Source organism: Protopterus annectens, chromosome 1.part0 (genome assembly GCF_019279795.1).
Source record: "Protopterus annectens isolate FY-2018-M chromosome 1.part0, PAN1.0, whole genome shotgun sequence".
NCBI classification, from domain to species: domain Eukaryota; kingdom Metazoa; phylum Chordata; order Ceratodontiformes; family Protopteridae; genus Protopterus; species Protopterus annectens.
In genome coordinates this window covers 500853508-500873904 of record NC_056725.1, presented here as the reverse complement: position 1 = coordinate 500873904, position 20397 = coordinate 500853508, and the positions used below count along the sequence as shown (strand labels likewise).

At 39.7% G+C, this 20397-nt stretch overlaps 1 protein-coding gene across 5 annotated transcripts in view; it reads right to left on the bottom strand.

Annotated features, from left to right (window-relative positions):
* SLC29A1 (solute carrier family 29 member 1 (Augustine blood group)) overlaps nucleotides 1-20397 on the bottom strand; it is a 1418904-nt gene that overhangs the window by 794909 nt on the left and 603598 nt on the right. Inside the window, exon 1 of one of the 5 annotated variants that reach the window (XM_044060798.1) lies at nucleotides 5906-5989. The exons of the other annotated variants lie outside the window; for them this stretch is intronic. Within the exon in view, the coding sequence (XP_043916733.1) occupies nucleotides 5906-5988 (83 nt within the window). The 5' untranslated portion in view covers nucleotide 5989. Of the gene's footprint in view, nucleotides 1-5905; nucleotides 5990-20397 lie in introns of those variants that run through there. 5 annotated transcript variants of the gene reach the window in all.

Sequence of the window (20397 nt, the reverse complement as noted above, 5' to 3'; positions counted from 1 at the left end):
GACCGGGCTAGTCTAACTGGATATATGTCCATTTTCAGTAGAGGCCCCGGGAGAAAAGCTCCAGGTTATAATACATAGAACATACATAGTTCATAATAACAGGCTGTAAAAGGTTATGATAAGCAAAGAAACAATAAGCATGAGTAGCAATTATGAAAAAACAAAATAGTCCCAAAATTATTTATTTATTTATTTATTTTTTGGGTGTGTGTAAAGTACAATATTATGAAGGTGGCGAAATATAAAGGAAAGGATAAAGAGAGATAGCTGTGAAGTGAAGATAGGACAGATATCAAAGATAGAATAGGATGGGTTGAGGAGTACATAAGGAGTGGTGAGAGAAAAATACCTAAGAGAGGAGAGAAAGTTAAGATGAATGAGTGCTGTTCACAGGGTAAGTTCCATGTCTTAATGTATAGTCGTGGAACTTAGGAAAACAAGCTATTGGGGAGTTGGGTAGAGAAGGGGAGAGGGAAGGTGAGATAGGAGATAGATGAGCAGGCTAGTCTGGGTTTCTACAGGGGTAGAGCCAATTATTATTGAGGTAGCTGGGTAGAGAAGGGGAGAGGAAAAGAGAGATAGGAAAGATAGCAGTAAGCAAAACTGTATCAAATTGGTGAGTAACAGTATGTAATTAAGTACTTAATTATTTTTGCTTATGGGATTCCGCTCCAGACTAATAACCAATCTTTTGACTGAAAACTGAATAAATATTTATTTGGGCTGGAGCTAAGTCTGCAGAAAACTACCTAGCACTGCTCAGTTATCTGTGCAATGGTACAATCTAAATTTAAAAGGTTCATTTTGCCACTACAAATGCCACTGCCATGTCAATCAGGTTGTGCTACAGCATATCAAGTTGTCACTGTTTTGATAAGCTCTTTTCTCAGATGCATGGTTCATAGGTAGGTACTAGGCTATTAGCCCTAGAGCCTATATAAGCCTAGCCAAAAAGGTACCCTGGCTTTCGCCACCCAAGAAAATTATTTTACTGTGCCCCTGTTGATCAGAGCCACAGAAGTGATCCCTGGGGTGAATTTCCTATTTTCCATCCAATCATCAAGATTTTTCTTGAAGAGTGCTAATGAGGAGCTCTGTTTGACATAGATAGGTAGTCTGTTCCAGAGTATGGGAAGTCTCTGGGACAGGAATCTATCCCTCCAGCATGTTCTGTTTATTGTGGTGACAAGGTTTAGGTCCCTAGAGTGTGTAGCTCGGAGGGATTGGGATTTCTTTAAGTGGAGCATGTCCAACAGCTCTGGGTTTGACATAGCTTTGTATGTTAGGCAGAGATCGCCTCTGAGTAGGCGACATGCGATAGAGTAAAGCTGGAGTTTTATGAGACGGTCTGCGTATGACATCTGTTTGAGGCCAGTAATTCTCCTTGTGAGGTATTTCTGTGGCCTTTCCAGTTGTTGTAGATGTCTTGTGAGGTATTTCTGTGGCCTTTCCAGTTCTTGTAGATGTCTTGTGAGGTACATACCAAAAGGGGTGTTGTACTCTATAATGGGTCTAATGAGTGATGAGTAGAGGGGAACAATGACCTCTTTTATTCTGGATGAGAAACCTTTTGTGATGAGGTGAGCCACGTAAAAGGATTTCCTGACCACTGTGGCGATGTGATTATCAAAGGAGAGATTACTGTCCACCTGTGTCCCAAGGTATCTTATCACACTTTCGGTGTTAAGTAGACTACCACTTTTGTGGTAGTTCATGGATACAGAGTTTTTACCAAAGGGGATGACAATACACTTTTTGGCATTGAGCTTCAGGCCATGGCTTTGACACCAGGCATCTGTCTCAGTGAGGCCCTTTTGTAGTATGTCCATATCGTTAGGAGTTTCGATTATGGCTCCTAGTTTGCAGTCTTCTGCAAACTTTGTTAGCCAAAGACATTCTGTGTTAGCCTGTACTTCAGAGAAGTAGATACCAAACAAGAGAGGACCTAGGACTGAACCCTGTGGTACTACACTTGTCACTGGTCTGAAGTCAGATTTGGAGTCTGCTACTTTCACAGTGTGGGTTCTGTCCGTGAGCCAGTTGGCAACCCATCTTGTGACATAGGGATTTATACCTAGTTTAGTGAGCTTATCTATAATTCCAGAGTGGGGGATGGTGTCGAAAGCCTTGGCGAGATCTAGATAAGCTATGTGAACCACCTTACCCTCAAATGCCTCATGCCAAATATATTCTACTTAGAAGGAAATATTCTAAATTAAGTGTAAATATACAGCTTCCATGGTATTCATGAGACAGCTATGTAATGCATAATCATTACTTTACAGTTCTTTACACTATAACTAAATTTCAATGCTAGACCCACACATACATGACATTTAACATGCAGAATCACTTCCAAATTTTGTATGATATATTTTTTAAATGCATCCATAAGGTAGTATCATAACAATACTGTGATGAAGTCCTTGGATGAAATAGCTGAAAAAATTATTAGGCTATGGTCCGATGTTTAATTCAGCAAAGACATTTCTTTCACTTAAGTAATTTTCAGAATGGTTTGTCAGAGCTTACAATAAGGTTAATATCTGGACCACTACTGCTGATGTATGTTCTAGATATGGCAGCAACGAAAATTGTCATAAGGCATACAAAAGTTGATTCTGCAAAGGAAGTACTAAATCTCCTGGGGTAGAAAATACATCTGAACTTATTATCATAGTTAAAGAAATGACTACACTATAAGGTTTTAAGAAAAAATACTGTTAAAGCTAATAAGATGCATCTGACAAACTTCACTTACTCAGCTTTGTCAGTTTTGAATAATTTTACCCGAAAACTACAACATAACACTTTTACAATGCTTTCTCATGAATACAAGTAGCCCGCATGTTTATACATGATGAAGAATTATTTACAAAGAGGAATTTCCTTTTGTGTAGAAAAATACATTCTGGCTTGAATTTCAAAAATGACCATCACATTCATGAACTGATAAGAAAACAGTGACTATATTCTCCGAGGTGCTTATGTCTAGACAGCACAGTACTTCTGACTAGTCCTACCCAGTCCAGCATACATATTCTCTTTCTCAAAAGCAGTATGTGTTTGTAAGACCACATCATATAAACACTATGTTAAACTTAATTCTGGAAGATGTTACTGATAAACTATCAGTTATTACTTAATGTTTATTTCTATAAAAGTAGTGCATGTATGTATGTTAGCAATTTAGTATGTTCTGTCAAAATATGTACCACAATAACTTCTTCAGATACTGTCATGAATGTGATACCTATCATTTTTCAGATCTCTGCCAAAAATATGCTTTTCTAATCCCCCAAAATATTTTAATTTCACTTTGTAAAATCACATTACACAACAAATGTGAAACAATTTCTTCTAGTGTTATTTATGAGGCAGCATCATAAGAAAGAATATATTCAATCTAGAGTAATACTATTAAAGTTGCCAGATACACCACTCGTAAATTACATGCACATCATCATGTAACATTAGTGTATAAGCTTATAATACCTTCTCCTGAAATGTACAACATGATCATTTCTTCATTAATTTCACCCTATCACCTTTCAAATCGCAGCCACAATGCATTCTTAGTTACCACCAATAAACTTCACTCATTTCTTGCAAAATTACTTTAGCACCACACTCTCTCTGCCTAGAGTCATAAAGTAGCATCAGAGAAGCAGTGTATATTAATGTTTTGGGAAAATTTACAAAATTGCTGTTTGTGATGTTGTGTCTGATTAGGAGTTCCTGTTATGTTATCCCAGAATGTACCACACACTCATTTTTGTCTTTTTTTATGTTACATGATACCTGTACTTTTTTTGATCAAGGCCAAACTGAATTTGTTATATTGAACATTTTTGTACTTGCTTTGTAAAATTACTTTTTGCAGCACAGACGGACATTTCCACTATATGTAAACATATGGGAGCATCACAGAAATATTGTGCTGAATTTCAGCTGGGATAGTACTCAGAAAAGCCAACAACCAGCACACTGCATCTTCTCTGTAAAACACAACCTGGTAAAATTGTCATGTTTAACCTTGTAAAAAACATACTTCTAAGCAGTTTCTTCGGAATCTCCTGACTGTGGGCACTACCATTTCTCATGTACACGTTAAAAACATTTTTCAACAACAACAAAACATTTGGAGTATGATCTCATTTTATCATTTTAGGAACTCACTCGCTTCTACAAATTTTAAACTTTTTGACTTCTTTCATTGCTGATGCTCTATCAGTAAACAGTTACACTGAAAGCTTTAGGCAAAATAAAAAAGGAAAAACTAAGAACAACAGCAGTTATAAGCTATCCTTTAGTTTGTTAAAGTCTTAACTATTGCATTTTAAATATTCTAGCTAAAACAGACAATACCATAAATCTTGGCAGTGCATCTTAATGGTTACAGCCACAGTTTTCAGATCCAAAACAGAAACATTTATTTTGCACTGCAAAATGATATTTTGTATTTAGTCCTCAAAATCAGCTTCCAGTCTAGGTATGAACTATTTGGGTAACTTACCTCAAGGTGAATAGTCAAAAAACAAAACAAGACTGAGTACAGTTTGCTGAAAACTACCATAACTATATGTATACCTTTATTCTTAACTGCAGCTTCCATTCCAGAATCTAAATCACCAATGAGTCTCTTTCTTGAAAATACCTGATGTACAATATATGTCTTTATATATGCTAGTAAACATGATCTTCTTTATGCAGAGACTTACACCACAACACAACATGCTTCTTCCTCTTGCATGTGGGGAGCAGAAATGCTCCCGACACTTGTTTTGCAAGCTAGTGTGTATCTCTTATCAGTTCAGTTACCATCTTCTGTATCCAAAACATTCTTTACTTTTTTTTTTAACTGGGCAACAATGCCACAGACCCTATATTTGTTTACAGCTGCAACATAACTGTAATACTTTCAAGTTTTAACAGGCTTAAATGTGTCTCTAGCCAGATCCACATCTACATTTGGCATCTGAAACATTTCTTACCATATTCTTCTACCGGACTTACAAAGAAATTAGTCCCTTATTCTAGCAACTATTACTTTTAAGACATTTTTTTCTTATTTTTACTTTCCTTATTTCCAGCATTTCCAATTTCATAAATGCTAAATATGTAATATTAAAATCAATTCTGGATTGTGATTTGTTGTAAAGACTACAATACTGTCTGTTTTTTTTTCTTAAATTCTGCTTAACAAATGTGTTTGTATTTTACTATACAATCTGCACTAAATGCTTCACTGCTGAGCCAGCCTTGAAAAAGGCAACTGTTATTCCAGTGGTAATGTGATCACCAAAATGTAAATAATTCCCTCTTCTGCCACTGGGTTATTCTGGCTTACCCAAGAGTCACCCTGGAAATACACTCCACTGCAGGAAGTTTGACAAAACAACTACAGAAAACAAATACATTTATATGTATTTATTGGCCAAATGTATGCATATCTCATGTAAACTTACAGCACAATAAATACACGAACACCAGGAAGGTGTGTCTGAAATAATACAAGCATCTGATGTAGCCATGAATACTGGTTATCCTGCAGAGATGCTTTGCTCCAAAAGTGTTTACTAACCAATACACTTATCATTCAAGGCAATGACAAGAGCCACGCACCATTATATCATTTTTTTTTTTAAAGTTAACGGATTCATTGGCTCTGGCTGCTTTCCACTATACATTCTACATACAGGTAAATAAATCTAACCCCTGACTGAAATGTGAATATTTGTACCCCTAATTACTTCCATTTAAAATACTGTTGTCAATTATTTTTACTTAACGTTTTTTATGTCATAACCCAAAAGTAAATGACTCTAACACCTGACTGAAATGTGAATATTCAGCCACCTAATTACTTCCATTTAAAATATTGTTGTTAATTATTTTTACTTACAGTTGTTTTAAGACCAACAGTTTAGTTCTTCCAAAATCAAGGGGTCTCTCAGAAAGTAGACACAGTTTTCTACCAAGTAACATCCAAAAGTTTGTTGTTTCATCTGCACGCAGCAAGCTTTTTATCTGTGCATACTGTCTGCTGGGGAGGGGGTGGTCCTCCTTCCAGGAAAGCACCCTATCTTTCTAATCCAGTGAATGACTACATTAAAATGTTTTCTAACCTGAAACTGAAAACAATCCAAGTAGTAGTAAAATGTGGTTGGGGGGCAGCGAAGAATGACATTTTTGATAGCTTGAACCAAATAAAAAAAGAATAATTCACAGTTACTGTTAAAAGAATTAAGTTGCACCATTTATGTGTCCATAACCATGTATTTGTATTAGCATATGTGTGAGGATTTTCTGTCTCAAGGTCTATATGTATTTGCATATGCATGTGCATATATGTCACACACACATAAAAACAAATTAAACTACAACCACACACATTATTTTCTCTGAAACCAGAAGCAATATAAAGAAACTGCAAATATTTCTCTAAAAATAAGAGATGCCAAAGGAAAAAAATGCAAAAAGAAGGAAAATAAAGTATCTTGTTACCAGAATAGGCATACAACACTTTCAGTTCTCTCCACAATAAAAAGGTTACAGAATAAAAAGTAGCAAAGTGTTTCCATTTTGAGGCTAATATTCAAGGAATACAGTGTAAACTATTAAATGAGATCTGCTTCAGTGTTTTTAAACATTTTCAACACTGTCTTATTTTGACCCCTAGCAGCAGTTAGAACAAATGACCAGTTCCTGGGTAACAGGTACTGTAGACAGAATGGAAAAGAGCATCTGCTAATACTGATAGAGGACTACTGCTTAGCTTGCAGTATAGCACAGAATGCATTATAGCTGCAAGGGGGATTTGAAACATTTTGAATGTTCTCCACTGTTTCCATGTAACCCAATAAACTAAATGTCAGCTGGTGACTGCAGACTACATTTTATCACGTAATCCATACCAAATCATCTAGAGTTCAAAATGTCACAAAACAAACCACACGTCAATTTGCAAGTGAACCAGAAATCAGTTACAACTGTGAACTGCTATAAAACAATGGAAATAATGAAGTAAAAAAAATGCAGTATTACAAACTATTCCTAGGCAATAATGCTGTTGAATATACTACTTAAGAAAGATTTACTTCTTGTGAAAAAAATATACATTTTAAGATCAGTGTGCCTAACTAACTTATACATCTACTGATTAAACAAATAATTCTCCATACTGTTGCAGAGATCAGTTAGATGTTAGTTCCACATATGACTGGAAGACTGGGACTGTTGTTCTTTATATTACTGGATTTAGTGTTCATATTATAAACTTTTTTTAAAATTTTAAAACACATTGCTCTTTCTATGACTTACTTCTGACAAAATGAGTTCACAGAAGTACTGCACTCTGAACAAATTTATTACATTTACTTACAAATATTCTACAAAGTAACTCAAAAGTGACAGTGCCTTAATGCTGAGGGGAAGGTTTTCTCTCCTAATCAGGAATGTATGACCCGGACTTTAGTGATAAATGTGGAAGAAATATTAGGATACCTTTTGTTATAAGGTTGCTTGCTGTATACATTGCAACCCTTAAAGACACTATTTTGGTTCTCTAGGGAAGTGGTCAAGGTGGTAAAGGGTGACAAAATACTATTACTGAATTACATGAAAACAGAAATGGAGAGGGAATGTAGAGAAATCAGCCAAGTAAAACAGAGGAAATCAGCAAAGCTGTTACAGAAGCAAAAGCCTAGGGACAAGCCTAGGGAAAAATAGCAAAAAATGTTTCCTCACTCCATTAGAAAAAGACAAGAGACATAGACAGACAGGAAAAGCGAACGTGCTAAATAAACACATCCCTTACATTCAGGGAAGAACTCAACTTATGTAGGACTAACTGCCAATATTTAATCTAGCATTCACAAAGGATCAGGCAAATCTTAATCTGCATCTAAATGTTATTTACATAGGGAAACCTGTAACAACAGACCCTGCTAAAATGGATTACATGAAGGGATTCCCTCTCACTGTCTCTCTCTCTCCCTCTCTCTCCCTCTATATGTGTGTGTGTGTGTGTGTGTGTGTGTGTGTGTGTGTGTGTGTGTGTGTGTGTGTGTGTGTGTGTGTGTGTGTGTATGTGTGTGTGTCTATGTAGGTGTAGTTATATCTACGGGTCTACTTTAGTCGATTGCATTTTCACATAACCGAAACTTAACAGAAGAAGGCAAAAAGTTTGCAATCGCACATGAGCGAATGTTTACAATGCTGAAAGTCATCAGAAAGAAAAAACAGCTGCAGATGTCACACATCACTTGGAGCTTCTGAATGGAGATCACAGTACAGTGAGGATTGGGAAATTTACCCTTTTCCCCACTGTAGTGCAATCTCCACCTGGGGTGTGCAGGGGGGCAAAAAGGTAGATTTTTGTTTTAAAATGATGCATTTACATGGAGCAGCTGGTTTTTCATTCTTATGACTTTTAGCATTGTAAATGTTCACTCGTGCAAATGCAATCTTTTCATCTCTGTCTTTTAAGTTTAGGTTATGTGAAAATTCGATAGACTGAAGTAGATTCATAGATATATATCTACTGAATGTAAGTGAAAGACCCAAACATCAACATTCAAAACATTAAAAACAAGATCACTGACACACTGCTACTAATGTGCTGAGCAACAATCTTAGGACATGCAATACCTTAAAGTAAAAAAAAAAAAAAAAAAAAAAAAGATAAACAACATCATTCTTTGCAGGAGGAGCAAGTCCCAGTGCTAATTTTATATATATATATATATATATATATATATATATATATATATGTAGAGAGAGAGAGAAAGAGTGAGATTTTATTTAAATTTTTTAAAATTTTTATGACTGAATTTTGTAAGCTGAAAATGGGTTCCTAAACCAGTCGAACTTTTCTAGTCACCAAATGTCTATAAATAAATAATAAATAAAATAAATAAATTATAAATTTACGCTTAGTGCAATGGCCAGTATGCCAGGAAAGATGTACTGAAAAGCAGGTTATACATTCAACTTTGATATGCCACCCTTGATTTAATAACACATTGGCAAGCTAGCATTTGTAAACTGTAACAATGCATGAAAATAAATGCGGAAAATGGCAGAATTCCATGTAGGATGTCAAATGTAAATGTAGAAAGTTGATAAAATAACAGGTTTTGAGTTAGCATGCATTTTCTGAATAATATGAAGTCTGAAATTCAAACATCTGTCAGTATTTAGTGACTTCAATCCTCAATTATTTGCCAGAAAACCACAAATTATATGAGAAACAGACAAAAATATGAGGCAAAAATCTGGACATTCTGTGAAAATATGGACAGCTGAGAGGTATGCAGTCCATTATGGTAACTGTTCTGAAATCTTTTGTGTGTTTTAAATACTTAATTTACTGTGAAGTTTTGCTCATTGTTTAACTGGTTTATAAATTTATGCTAGTGCAATAGCCAGTAAGCCGGGGAAGATATACTGAAAAACAGGTTATACATTCAACTTTGATATGCCACCCTTGATCTAATAGCAAACTGCAAACTAGTATTTGTAAACAGTAACAATACATGAAAATAAATGAGGAAAACGGCAGAAGTCCACGTAGGTTGTCAAATGTAAATGTAATGAAAGGAAATTAGATGCTTCTGCTCTAACAGAATAACACAACTAGGATGTGTAGGTAAAACAAAGAAGAAGGAAACAGGAACCAAAGGGCACATGGTACATACACCAGCTGCACACAAGTTAACAAAAAAGGATTAAAAGATAAGGATAGAATCAAGAAGGAATTGGGACACAAGGTGTTAAAATGGCCAAGAATAGACAGGCAGGAAGAGTAAAGAAATTGAAGAAATGTGGTGTGTGTGTGTGTGTGTGTGTGTGTGTGTGTGTGTGTGTGTGTGTGTGTGTGTGTGTGTGTGTGTGTGTGTGTATGTGTGTCTGTGGATGTGCATATGAAAAGTGGCAGCTACAGATAAGAAGCTGAAATGTAAAAGTATGTGAGCATGTGAGAGTGAAAAAAAACTGCAGAAATGGACGAGATAGCTGCCCCCAGTGTTAAAGTAGAGGACTGACTTCACTTCCTTGTTATTTGTGAAAAATGAAAAAAAAACACTTAAACATTGCAATATTAAGCAATATTAAGCAACAATAATAACAGTCCAAAACTTAAGATGTTAATTCCTCTTCTGTGATTGACTGAAAAAAAAAAAAACAGGCTTAGTCACCAGAATAACTCAGCTTGCGTGCACGTGTGTGTGTGTGTGTGTGTGTGTGTGTGTGTGTGTGTGTGTGAGAGAGAGAGAGAGAAAGAGCAAGACAGTGTGGGTGTGAACGTGAAAAGGGACAGCTAAAGAGAAAAAGCTGAATGCAAAAAGGTGTAAAAAGACAGGAAAATGCATCAAAAAAGCACAAGACTTGTATAAAAAAACATGGTAATGACAAGATAAGCACTGACATGTATAATGTGTCATTAATTTAATGCCCAGATCAGTACAGACATATTTGTAATAGTCATCCTACCCTATGCCCTTTAAAAGCTGCTCTCAAAAAAGTTTGTTTTAAAAAAGTCAATAGTTGGAACAAACAAACAAAATGAACCCAAAAAGGAAAAAAAACTGAGAAGAAAAACAAACGATCCCAACAGATGACCGGATACACTCCAACTTTATTCACCACTCTGTAATCCAGTGACTAAGCACTTTCGCCATTAATTTGGCTTCATTAGAGTCATTGGATAACATATATACAGTCATTTAAATAGTTGCATCAATCAAATTATTAGCCAATCATAAAAATGCAAATTTAAATATCATCAAATATAAAATGACAAGTGCATAACAACTACTACAAACCTACTAAAAAGCTTCCTGTGTAACTGTACTAAAAAGATTCCTATGTAACTATAATAAAAAAATCTCCTTTGTCTCATAAATATATTAAAATGAAAAAATATCAGTGAAATCACTTGTTTTATCAGGCTGTGGATGGCATATCTACTTATTTCACTGAACTGCACTTCTGAAACGCTTATAATTGTGCTATATGGTTAATCTACTACATTTTGCACTGTTATAAAGCTTTTTTTCTTACTTTTGCATTTATGTACTGTTTTATACTGTTTTATAGGTTCATAGGTAGGTACTAGGCTATCTGCCCGAGGGCATTTATAGGCCTAGCCAGAGTGTGTCGGCTTTCGCCGCCCCATGGATTAATTAACTGAGCCTCTGTCAAACAGAGCCAATGAAGTAATCCCAGGGGTGTATTTTCTGTTACCCATCCACTCATCAAGGCTTCTCTCTGCTTAATGTAGTTAGGAATTTTGTTCCAAAGCATGGGGAGTCTCTGTGACAGGAATGTATCCCTACAGCATGTTCTATTTATTGTTGTGGCGAGGTTTAGCTCACTACAGCGCATGGCTCGCAGTGACTTGGATTTCTTTAGGTGGAGCATGTCCATCAATTCTGAGTTGGACATGTCTTTGTAAGTCAGGCAGAGATCACCTCTGAGTAAGCGATATGCCACTGAGTACAGCCGGAGTTTTTTCAGTCGGGCTGCATAGGACATATGTTTGAGGCCAGTAATCCTCTTGGTGAGGTGCTTTTGTGGTCTTTCAAGCTGTTGGAAGTGTCTTGTGAGGTACATCCTAAATGGGGCATTGTACTCTATGATGGGTCTGATGAGTGACGAGTAGAGGGGCACTATAACCTCTTTATTTCTAGATGCAAACGCCTTAGTAATTATAGAAGGATTTCCTAACTACTTTGGAAATATGATTGTCAAAGGAGAGATTACTATCTACCTGGGTCCCCAGATCTCTTATTACCTCTTCTGTATTAAGGGGGCTGCCGCCTATGTGGTAATTCGTGGGTGTTTTGTTTTTCCCAAACGGGATGACTATGCATTTTTTACCATTTAGCTTGAGGCCATGACTTTGACACCAGGTATCTGTCTCAGTAAGGCCTTTTTTGGAGGATGTCCGTGTCAGCCGGAGAGTCAATTATGGCTCCCAGTTTACAGTCATCGGCGAACTTGGTTAGCCATAGTCCTCCTGTGTTTGCCTGAACTTCTGAGAAATATATGCCAACAGTAGGGGTCCCAGAACCGAGCCTTGCGGGATACCACTTGTGACTGGTTTAGAGTCAGACCTGGAGCCTGCTATTCTTACCGTGTGAGTTCTGTCTGTAAGCCAGTTGGCAACCCATCTTGTGATGTAGGGGTTTATGTTCAGGCTGGTGAGTTTTTCTATAATACCCGAGTGAGGAATGGTGTTGAACGCCTTGGCGAGATCAAGGTAGGCTGTGTGAACCACCTTTCCCTTGTCTATGGCCTTGGTAACTGTCTCGAAGAAGTCAACCAGGTTTAGTAGGCATGATCTGCCCTTAACAAAGCCGAACTGGGTCGGGTCAAGTGTTTGGAGAGTCCCAATGTCTTTGTTAATGAGTTCCACGATGATGCGCTCCATAGCCTTGCAGACCAGGCTAGTCAGGCTTATGGGGCGATAGTTAACAGGGTCAGTTGTGGCCCCTCCTTTGTGGAGTGGAATAGCCATTGCTGTGCGCCATTCTATGGGCACGTAGCTTGTGGAGAGGCTGAGGTTGAACAGCGTGTTTAGGTGGGGGGTTAGTTTGTTCTGTAGTTCGTGCAAGACGCAGCCTGGGACACCGTCTGGTCCATTGATGCTGTGTTTTTGGCTTTTGAAAGGGCTGTTTTCACTTGTGCTTCTGTGATTTCCCGGACACTACACTTTTCCGGTATTGTTGTGGGCCCTTTTGAAGCTGAGAGGGAGTTGAAGTTTGCACTGAATCTATCTGCCAGTATGTTGGCAATATCAGTAGGTTCATTATATTTTGTGCTATTTTGCATATCTGTGAGTTGCCACTTAGATTCTTGACATAGCTAAAGAAGGCTTTGTGGTTATCTTTCGAATCCTTGGCTATTTTTCTTTTTCGAAGTTAGCCTTGGATGATTTTATGAGGGACCTTAGTTTCTTACTCATACTGATCAGGGATGTCTTTCCTTCTTGGGATTTGCTTTTTTTCTGAACTAGTTTCCTCCTTTTGTTGTATAACCTGTTTATGGCAGGGGTCCACCAGACTGGTTTCCTTCTCTTAGGGGAGTGAGTCTTGGTCTTGCTAGGGATGGCACGATCCATGCATCCTTGTAGGTGCTCATAGATTGCAATTGTAAAGGATTCTGCATCTTGGGCAGTGTTACCCTTTAGCGTGGGGGCTGTGAAACTTACCACAACTGCATTAAGAAAGGTGAAGTTTGCTTTAGAAATGTTTTTCACTGTGGTTTCCTTGGTTAGGGGTGGTGGTGGGGTGTGGACATCCAGGGTGATTAGTTTATGGCCTGATCTAACCAGTGACGGGTTGACCTCCGGTACGGAGCACCTGTCGCCCATGTTGGTGATGACCAGGTCCAATATGTTGTGGCCTCTGGTAGGGGAGTTTACCAGCTGATCCAGGGCATTTGAGTTGATAAATTCCAGGAAGAGCTGAGCCTGGCAGTTTGTACTCAAGTAGTTTTCCCAGTTAATGGTAGGGTAATTGAAATCTCCCAAGATCAGGGTGTTCGGTAGGACCTTCATGTTTTCCAGTGTCTCCAGAAAGGTGGAGTGGTGGTCCTGGGTCATGGAGGGTGATCTGTAGCAGGCCACAATTTGCATTGCAGATTTGCCCGATGTTAGTTGTACATGGATGATCTCAGAGGTATCCTGCTGTGCCACTAACCTGGGTATTCTTGATGAATATGGATACACCCCCTCCTTTTGTGTTTTGGTCCGTGTTCTGTGGCCGAAATGTGTGGTATGAGTTGTAGCCCAGTAGTACTGGAGTGCTCTCTGGAGCCTTGAACCAGGTTTCAGTTACTGCACAGATGTCGACGTTCTCCATACTTAGGAGTACTTCGAGCACATGCATTTTGACATTTAAACTCCTGGCATTGAGTAGCATAGCCCTCATTTTTTCGCTTGTGCTGTTTACAGAGGTGGGTTTGAATTTTGAGCCTTGCCTAAAAAAGGCACTATGGGGGCAGCAAGAGCTTTGGCCAGTATTTGAAAGCCAAGGGGTGACAGGTGCAAGCCGTCTCTTGCGAAGCAACGCGTCTTGTCGAGCATGTCATCCCAGGCTGACAGACACTGGATCCCCTTTGAATGACACCAGAAGCTTAGCCAATTGTTGAAATTGATAATTTTTTCTTTATACTGAGGTATCATTAATTGGTGAGGGCAGGATGCTACTCCGGGTCAGGGTCATACCCGCCTGGGCTACATGATCAGAGAGCTCCTCCATGTCTCTTTTCATGTAGTCCAGGGAGGTATGTCTCAGGTCATTCACACCAACATGAACAATGACACAGCCATATTTCTACTTGTTCTGGAGTGACCTGAGTGCTTGTGTTATGTGGCGGATTCTGGCTCCCGACAGGCAGCTAACAGTAACCTTCTCCTTGTCCAGCCTAGTGAGTGGGGCGTCAGTGTGCCTGACTATTGAGTCACCTATTACTAGTGTGTTAGGTATGTTATTTCACCTTAAGGGCTGTGGCTGTGCGGCACATTGATTTTGTGTTTTATGTGTTGTCTGGTTTGTGACGGGAGGTGCAGGTTTTGTGGGTGTCTGCTTTGGAGCTCTCTGATGCTTTTGCAGGTTTATATTTAGAGCTTCCGAGTATGATTTTGTGTATTTATGTGTATCTTTTGCCAGTGCTGGTTTAGTAGGTCTATGTGAGGCTGGAGGTGTGGTGCAAGTGTTAACCTTCTTCTCATGACTGTCTGTTCCAGTCATGGGTGGAGATACCTTAGCCTCCAGTTTGGCTGTATAATTGCATCTCTCACATATGTTAGTGTTTTGTGGTAGGAGGAGAGGGCAGTCTGTGTACATGAGGCAGATGTAACATTGCCTCAGGATACCCAGATTCACCAGCTGGACTGGAGAGTACAACTGAAGTTGCCCTTTGGTCATGCCTGAATAGTAGGGTGAGCTGCTTAGTCGCTTCATTGGTGAGGGGTGGATAAAGAGCTTTGCCCTGCTAGGTAGTCAAGTGTCAGGGTATATTAGTGCTTGCTATTAGGTCTGAGCAAGTGCTGGACTGTAGGATGCTTTTTTAGCTGTATTTTTCATTGCTAGATGCTGTTTCATTACTCTAATTGCATGTTTACTGAATTACTTAACTGTATAATGCTTTTTTCATACTAAGAGTTGTATTTTCTGTTTGTGAGTGCTCTATCTGAGCTTTTCTGTGCAGTTTTGATTTTTTGAGGTTTCTGTGTTCTAATCTAGTCTGTGCATGTTTGATTTTTTTGAGGTTTCTGTGTTCTAATCTAACCTGTTTACAATTAAAAGCATTCTCTAGAGTATGCTTGCTCCTTGATCTGTTTTAAAACTTTCAAATAGTGGCTACAGCTTGGAACTGTAATAGTTTCCCCACACATCGTCCCTAGTGTTGTGGTGTTATACTTGGTAGCTTTGTGACACTCCTCCCAGTCTAGTGTCATTAGTTCATTCAATCTAATAGAGAACATTTGTGAAGGCCAACCCACTCAGATTCTTATCCTTGAATTAACTTCTGTTCCAGCTTTCTCCATTTTCACTTTACTGAAAAAAAAATCTAAGCTTGCTTCTCCTCTTTCCTGTAACAAGTCTTGTCCAGCTACAGATTTGCTGTATCCAGGACTGTTTGTAAGCTCCTGAGCCCCCCCACACTTAACTAGGGTTAAACTATTCCTGGCACCATAATGTGTGCTCTTCAAATTTTCCCTTGCAACTAGCCAACTTTTTAGTTTTAGCACTCAAATCTGTTTCTTTGAGCTCAGCACTTGTTCAGAACTCGTAAGCACTAAATAAGCTACAAAGTAGTACAGCACTCAACTTTCCTCACTTGTCTAGATGAAAACAGTTTTTAGTACTTAATAAATAAGCACCTATCTAGGCATGTCTAAAGGTCAGCTCCTGGTGTTTTCTCCTGTCTACCTGATGAATTTGGGCATCTTGGGACAGTGCAGCAATTGCCTCATGTACACAGACAACCCTGTCCTCCTACCACCCAACACTATGACCTGTGAGAGATGCACTTATATAGTCAAAGTGGAAGCAAAGCTCTCTTCACCGAAGACTGGACTAGACAGTCAAGAGGAGAAGGTAAGCACTTGCACCGCATCACACTCATCACATAGTCCCTCAAAACCTACACCACCAAAACACACACACACAAGCACAAAACACACACCTACATTCGAGGAGGCTCTCAGTAAAAAGCTGCCCAAACAACCGAAACCTCCAAAGCAGAAATGCAAGCAACCTCCACCCCCCCAACACAACCCAAATGACACATAGCCCACATACTCAGTGTGCCACTCAACTACAGCCCATAAGGCATAACGTACCCAACACTCTAGTCATAGGTGACTCTATAGTCAGGCACACTGATGTTCCACTCACCAGGATAAACAAGGAGAAAGTTACTGTAAGCTGCCTGTCGGGTGCCAGGATCTGCCACATAATGCACGCACTAAGGTCACTCCACAACACGTACAAATATGACTCTGTCATTGTCCATGTAGGTGTGAATGACCTGAGACGTACCTCCCTGGACTACATGAAAAGAGACATGGAAGAGCACTCCGATCTTGTAGCCCAGGCAGGTATGACCCTCGCCCTGAGTAGCATCCTGCCATCAACCAGAATGATACCATAGTACAAGGACAAAATGATTGACTTCAACAATTGGCTAAGGTTCTGGTGTTATTCTAAGGGAACCCAGTATCTGTATGCCTGGGATGACATGACCGACAGACCAAGCTGCTTTAACAGAGATGGCTTGCACCTGTCACCCTTGGGATTCCGGATACTGGCAAAGTCTCTTGCCACCCCTATATTGCCTTTTTTAGGCAAGGTTCAAATGACAAATTCACCACCGTAACAGGTACAAGCAAGCAAAACCTGAGGGTAATGCCACTCAATGCTAGAAGTCTAAACCTCAAAATGCACTCACTCGAGGCATTCCTTAAAATGGAGAACATCGACATATGTGCAGTGACAGAGACCTGGTTCAAAGCTCCAGAGAGCACCCCTGCATTACCAGGCTATAATTCATACCACACCTTTCGGCCACCAAACCCGGACCGAAACACTAAAAGTGGAGGCATGTCCATATTCATTAAGGATATCCACACCTCCAAGCTAGTTGCTCAGCATAATGCATTCAAGATTATCCAAGTTCAACTAACGCTGGGCAAAACCGCAATCAAGATTGTAGCTTGCTACAGACCCCCCACCATGTTCCAGGATTCCCACTCCTCTTTTCCTGATACACTGGAAAATATTAAGGTACAACGCAACCCCCTAATAATGGGTGATTTCAACTACCCCACCATTAACTGGGAAAGCTACTCATGTACCAACTCTTTTGCTCAATGTTTTCTGGAATTCGTCAATTCCAATGCCTTGGATCAACTTATCCACACCCCCACGAGGGGCAGCAATATCCAAGACCTGGTCATCACCAACATGGGCGACCGGTGTTCCACACCAGAGGTCAGCTCCTCGTTGGTCAGATCCGACCACAAGCTAATCACCCTAGATGTCCAAATCCCACTCCCACCCCCATTAGGAAAACAACCGTAAAAAATTTCTCCAAAGCCAACTTCACACTTCTTAAGACAGAAGTGGCAAACTTCATGACACTCATGCAGATAGACAATGGAGGTACGACTGCTGAAACCTGCACAAATGCACTTTATAAGCACTTACACGAGTGCATGGAACGTGCTATCCCTAACAGAACCAAGATGCTATCCTCCAAAAAAAGGAAGCCAATCTGGTGGTCTTCTGCCATAAACAAACTCTACAACAGAAGAAAGAAACTGCTGCAAAAAAAAGAGTAAAATCCCACGACTGGAGGAACTCCCTGGTCAGCCTCAGTAAGAAGCTGAGAGCCTCATAAAATCCTCCAAAGCTAGTTATGAAAACAAAATTGCCACAAAGCATTCTATAGCTATGTCAAGAATCTCAATGGTAACACTCAGATCTGCTCTGAGATACAGCACAATGACACTAAATATACAGAACCAACTGATATTGCCAACATCCTGGCAGATAGGTTCAGTGCTAACTTTACTCCCCTCTCACCCCCTAAAGGGCCCATTTTTATACCGGAAGAATGCAAAGTTCCTGCAATCACGGCTGCACAAGTAAAAACCTCCCTCTCCAAAGCCAAGAACACAACATCCATGGGACATGACAACATCCCAGGCTGCCTTCTACACGAACTACAGAATGAACTGGCACCCCACCTAAGTACCATGTTCAATCACAGCCTCACCTCAGGCTTTGTGCCTATTGAATGGCATACCACGACGGTTATCCCACTCCACAAAGGGGGGGAGGTCACAACAGACCCCGGGAACTACCGCCCATTAGCCTGATGAGCCTGGTCTGCAAGGCCATGGAACGTATCATCATGGAACTCATAAACAAAGACATTGTAGAACTCCAAACTCTGGACCCCACACAGTTCGGGTTTGTAAAAGGCAGATCATGTCTCCTAAACCTGATAGACTTCTTTGAAGCAGTAACCAAAGCCATAGATGAGGGTAAGATGGCTCACACAGCCTATCTAGATCTCACCAAGGCGTTCTACACCATCTCCCACTCTGGAATTATAGATAAACTCACTAAGCTGGGTATAAATCTCAATGTCACAAGATGGGTTGCCAACTGGCTTACTGACAGAACCCACACTGTGAAAGTAGCAGACTCCAAATCTGACTTCAGACCAGTAACAAGTGGAGTACCACAGGGTTCAGTCCTGGGTCCTCTCCTGTTTGGTATCTACTTCTCTGAAGTACAGGCTAACACAGAAGGTCTTTGGCTAACTAAATTCGCAGATGACTGTAAACTGGGCACCATAATTGAAACTCCTAATGATGTGGACATCCTACAAAAGGGCCTCATTGAGACAGATGCCTGGTGTCAAAGCCATGGTCTCAAGCTCAATGCCAAAAAGTGTATTGTCATCCCCTTTGGTAAAAACTATGTACCCATGAACTACCACATAGGCAGTAGTCTACTTAACACCGAAAGTGTGATAAGAGATCTTGGGACACAGGTGGACAGTAGTCTCTCCTTTGATAATCACATCGCCACAGTGGTCAGGAAATCCTTCTACTTGGCACACCTCATCACAAAAGGTTTCTCATCCAGAAAAAAGAGGTCATTGTTCCCCTCTACTCATCACTCATTAGACCCATTATAGAGTACAACGCCCCTTTTGGTATGTACCTCACAAGACATCTACAACAACTGGAAAAGCCGCAGAAATACCTCACAAAGAGGATTAGTGGCCTCAAACAGATGCCCTACGCAGATCGTCTCAAAAAACTTCTGCTTTACTCTGTCACATATCACCTACTCAGAGGGGATCACTGCCTAACATACAAAGCTATGTCAAATTCAGAGATGTTGGACATGCTCCACTTAAAGAAATCCCAATCCCTCCGAGCTACATGCTCTAGGGGCCTAAACCTTGTCACCACAATAAACAGAACATGCTGGAGGGATAGATTCCTGTCCCAGAGACTTCCCATACTCTGGAACAGACTACCTAGCTATGTCAAACAGAGCTCCTCATTAGCACTCTTCAAGAAAAATCTTGATGATTGGATGGGTAATAAGAAATTCACCCAGGGGACCACTTCTGTGGTTCTGCTTGACAGGGGCACAGGAAAATAATTTTCTTGGGTGGCGAAAGCCAGGGTACCTTTTTGGCTAGGCTTGTATAGGCCCCAGGGCCAATAGCCTAGTACCTACCTATGAACCTATGAACTTAGGTTAAAAAACAGTTTTTGACAACAAAAATCGTCATAAACCAATTAATGTGAAAAAAAATCATCATGAAGCAACTGATGTAAAAAGCATGTAAACCCAACCCCATTGAACAATAAGGGCCATATTAAAAGCCCGAAAATAACACTGGCTCTCTGTTTCAAGGCAGAGATAAATGAAATGCCTTCATTTAATCCTGCAGGATGCATGGCCTTAAGCCTAAGTTGCCACCTGAATTCTTTGTTTTCAACCAAATGTCTGTCATTACCACCCCTAACACTTGGTGCAACTCGGTCTATAACAAAGAAAATAAATTTCTTAAAATTAGAGCAAACAATACTATGGCTAAATAATGTGTTATGTACGTCTTTTCTTTTAATGGATCTCAAGTGTTCCCCAATTCTATCTTTGAGCCTACGAACTGTTTTGCCCACATAGAAAGCATGACAGCTGACACATGTTGCCACATACACCAGCATCGTGGTGTTACAGCTGTATCTACCTGGGCATAAAAGGGCATAATCATATCCATGTATTGCCATGTAGGGACCGTCATTAATATAATGACAATATCTACATGCCCCACACTTAAACATCAACA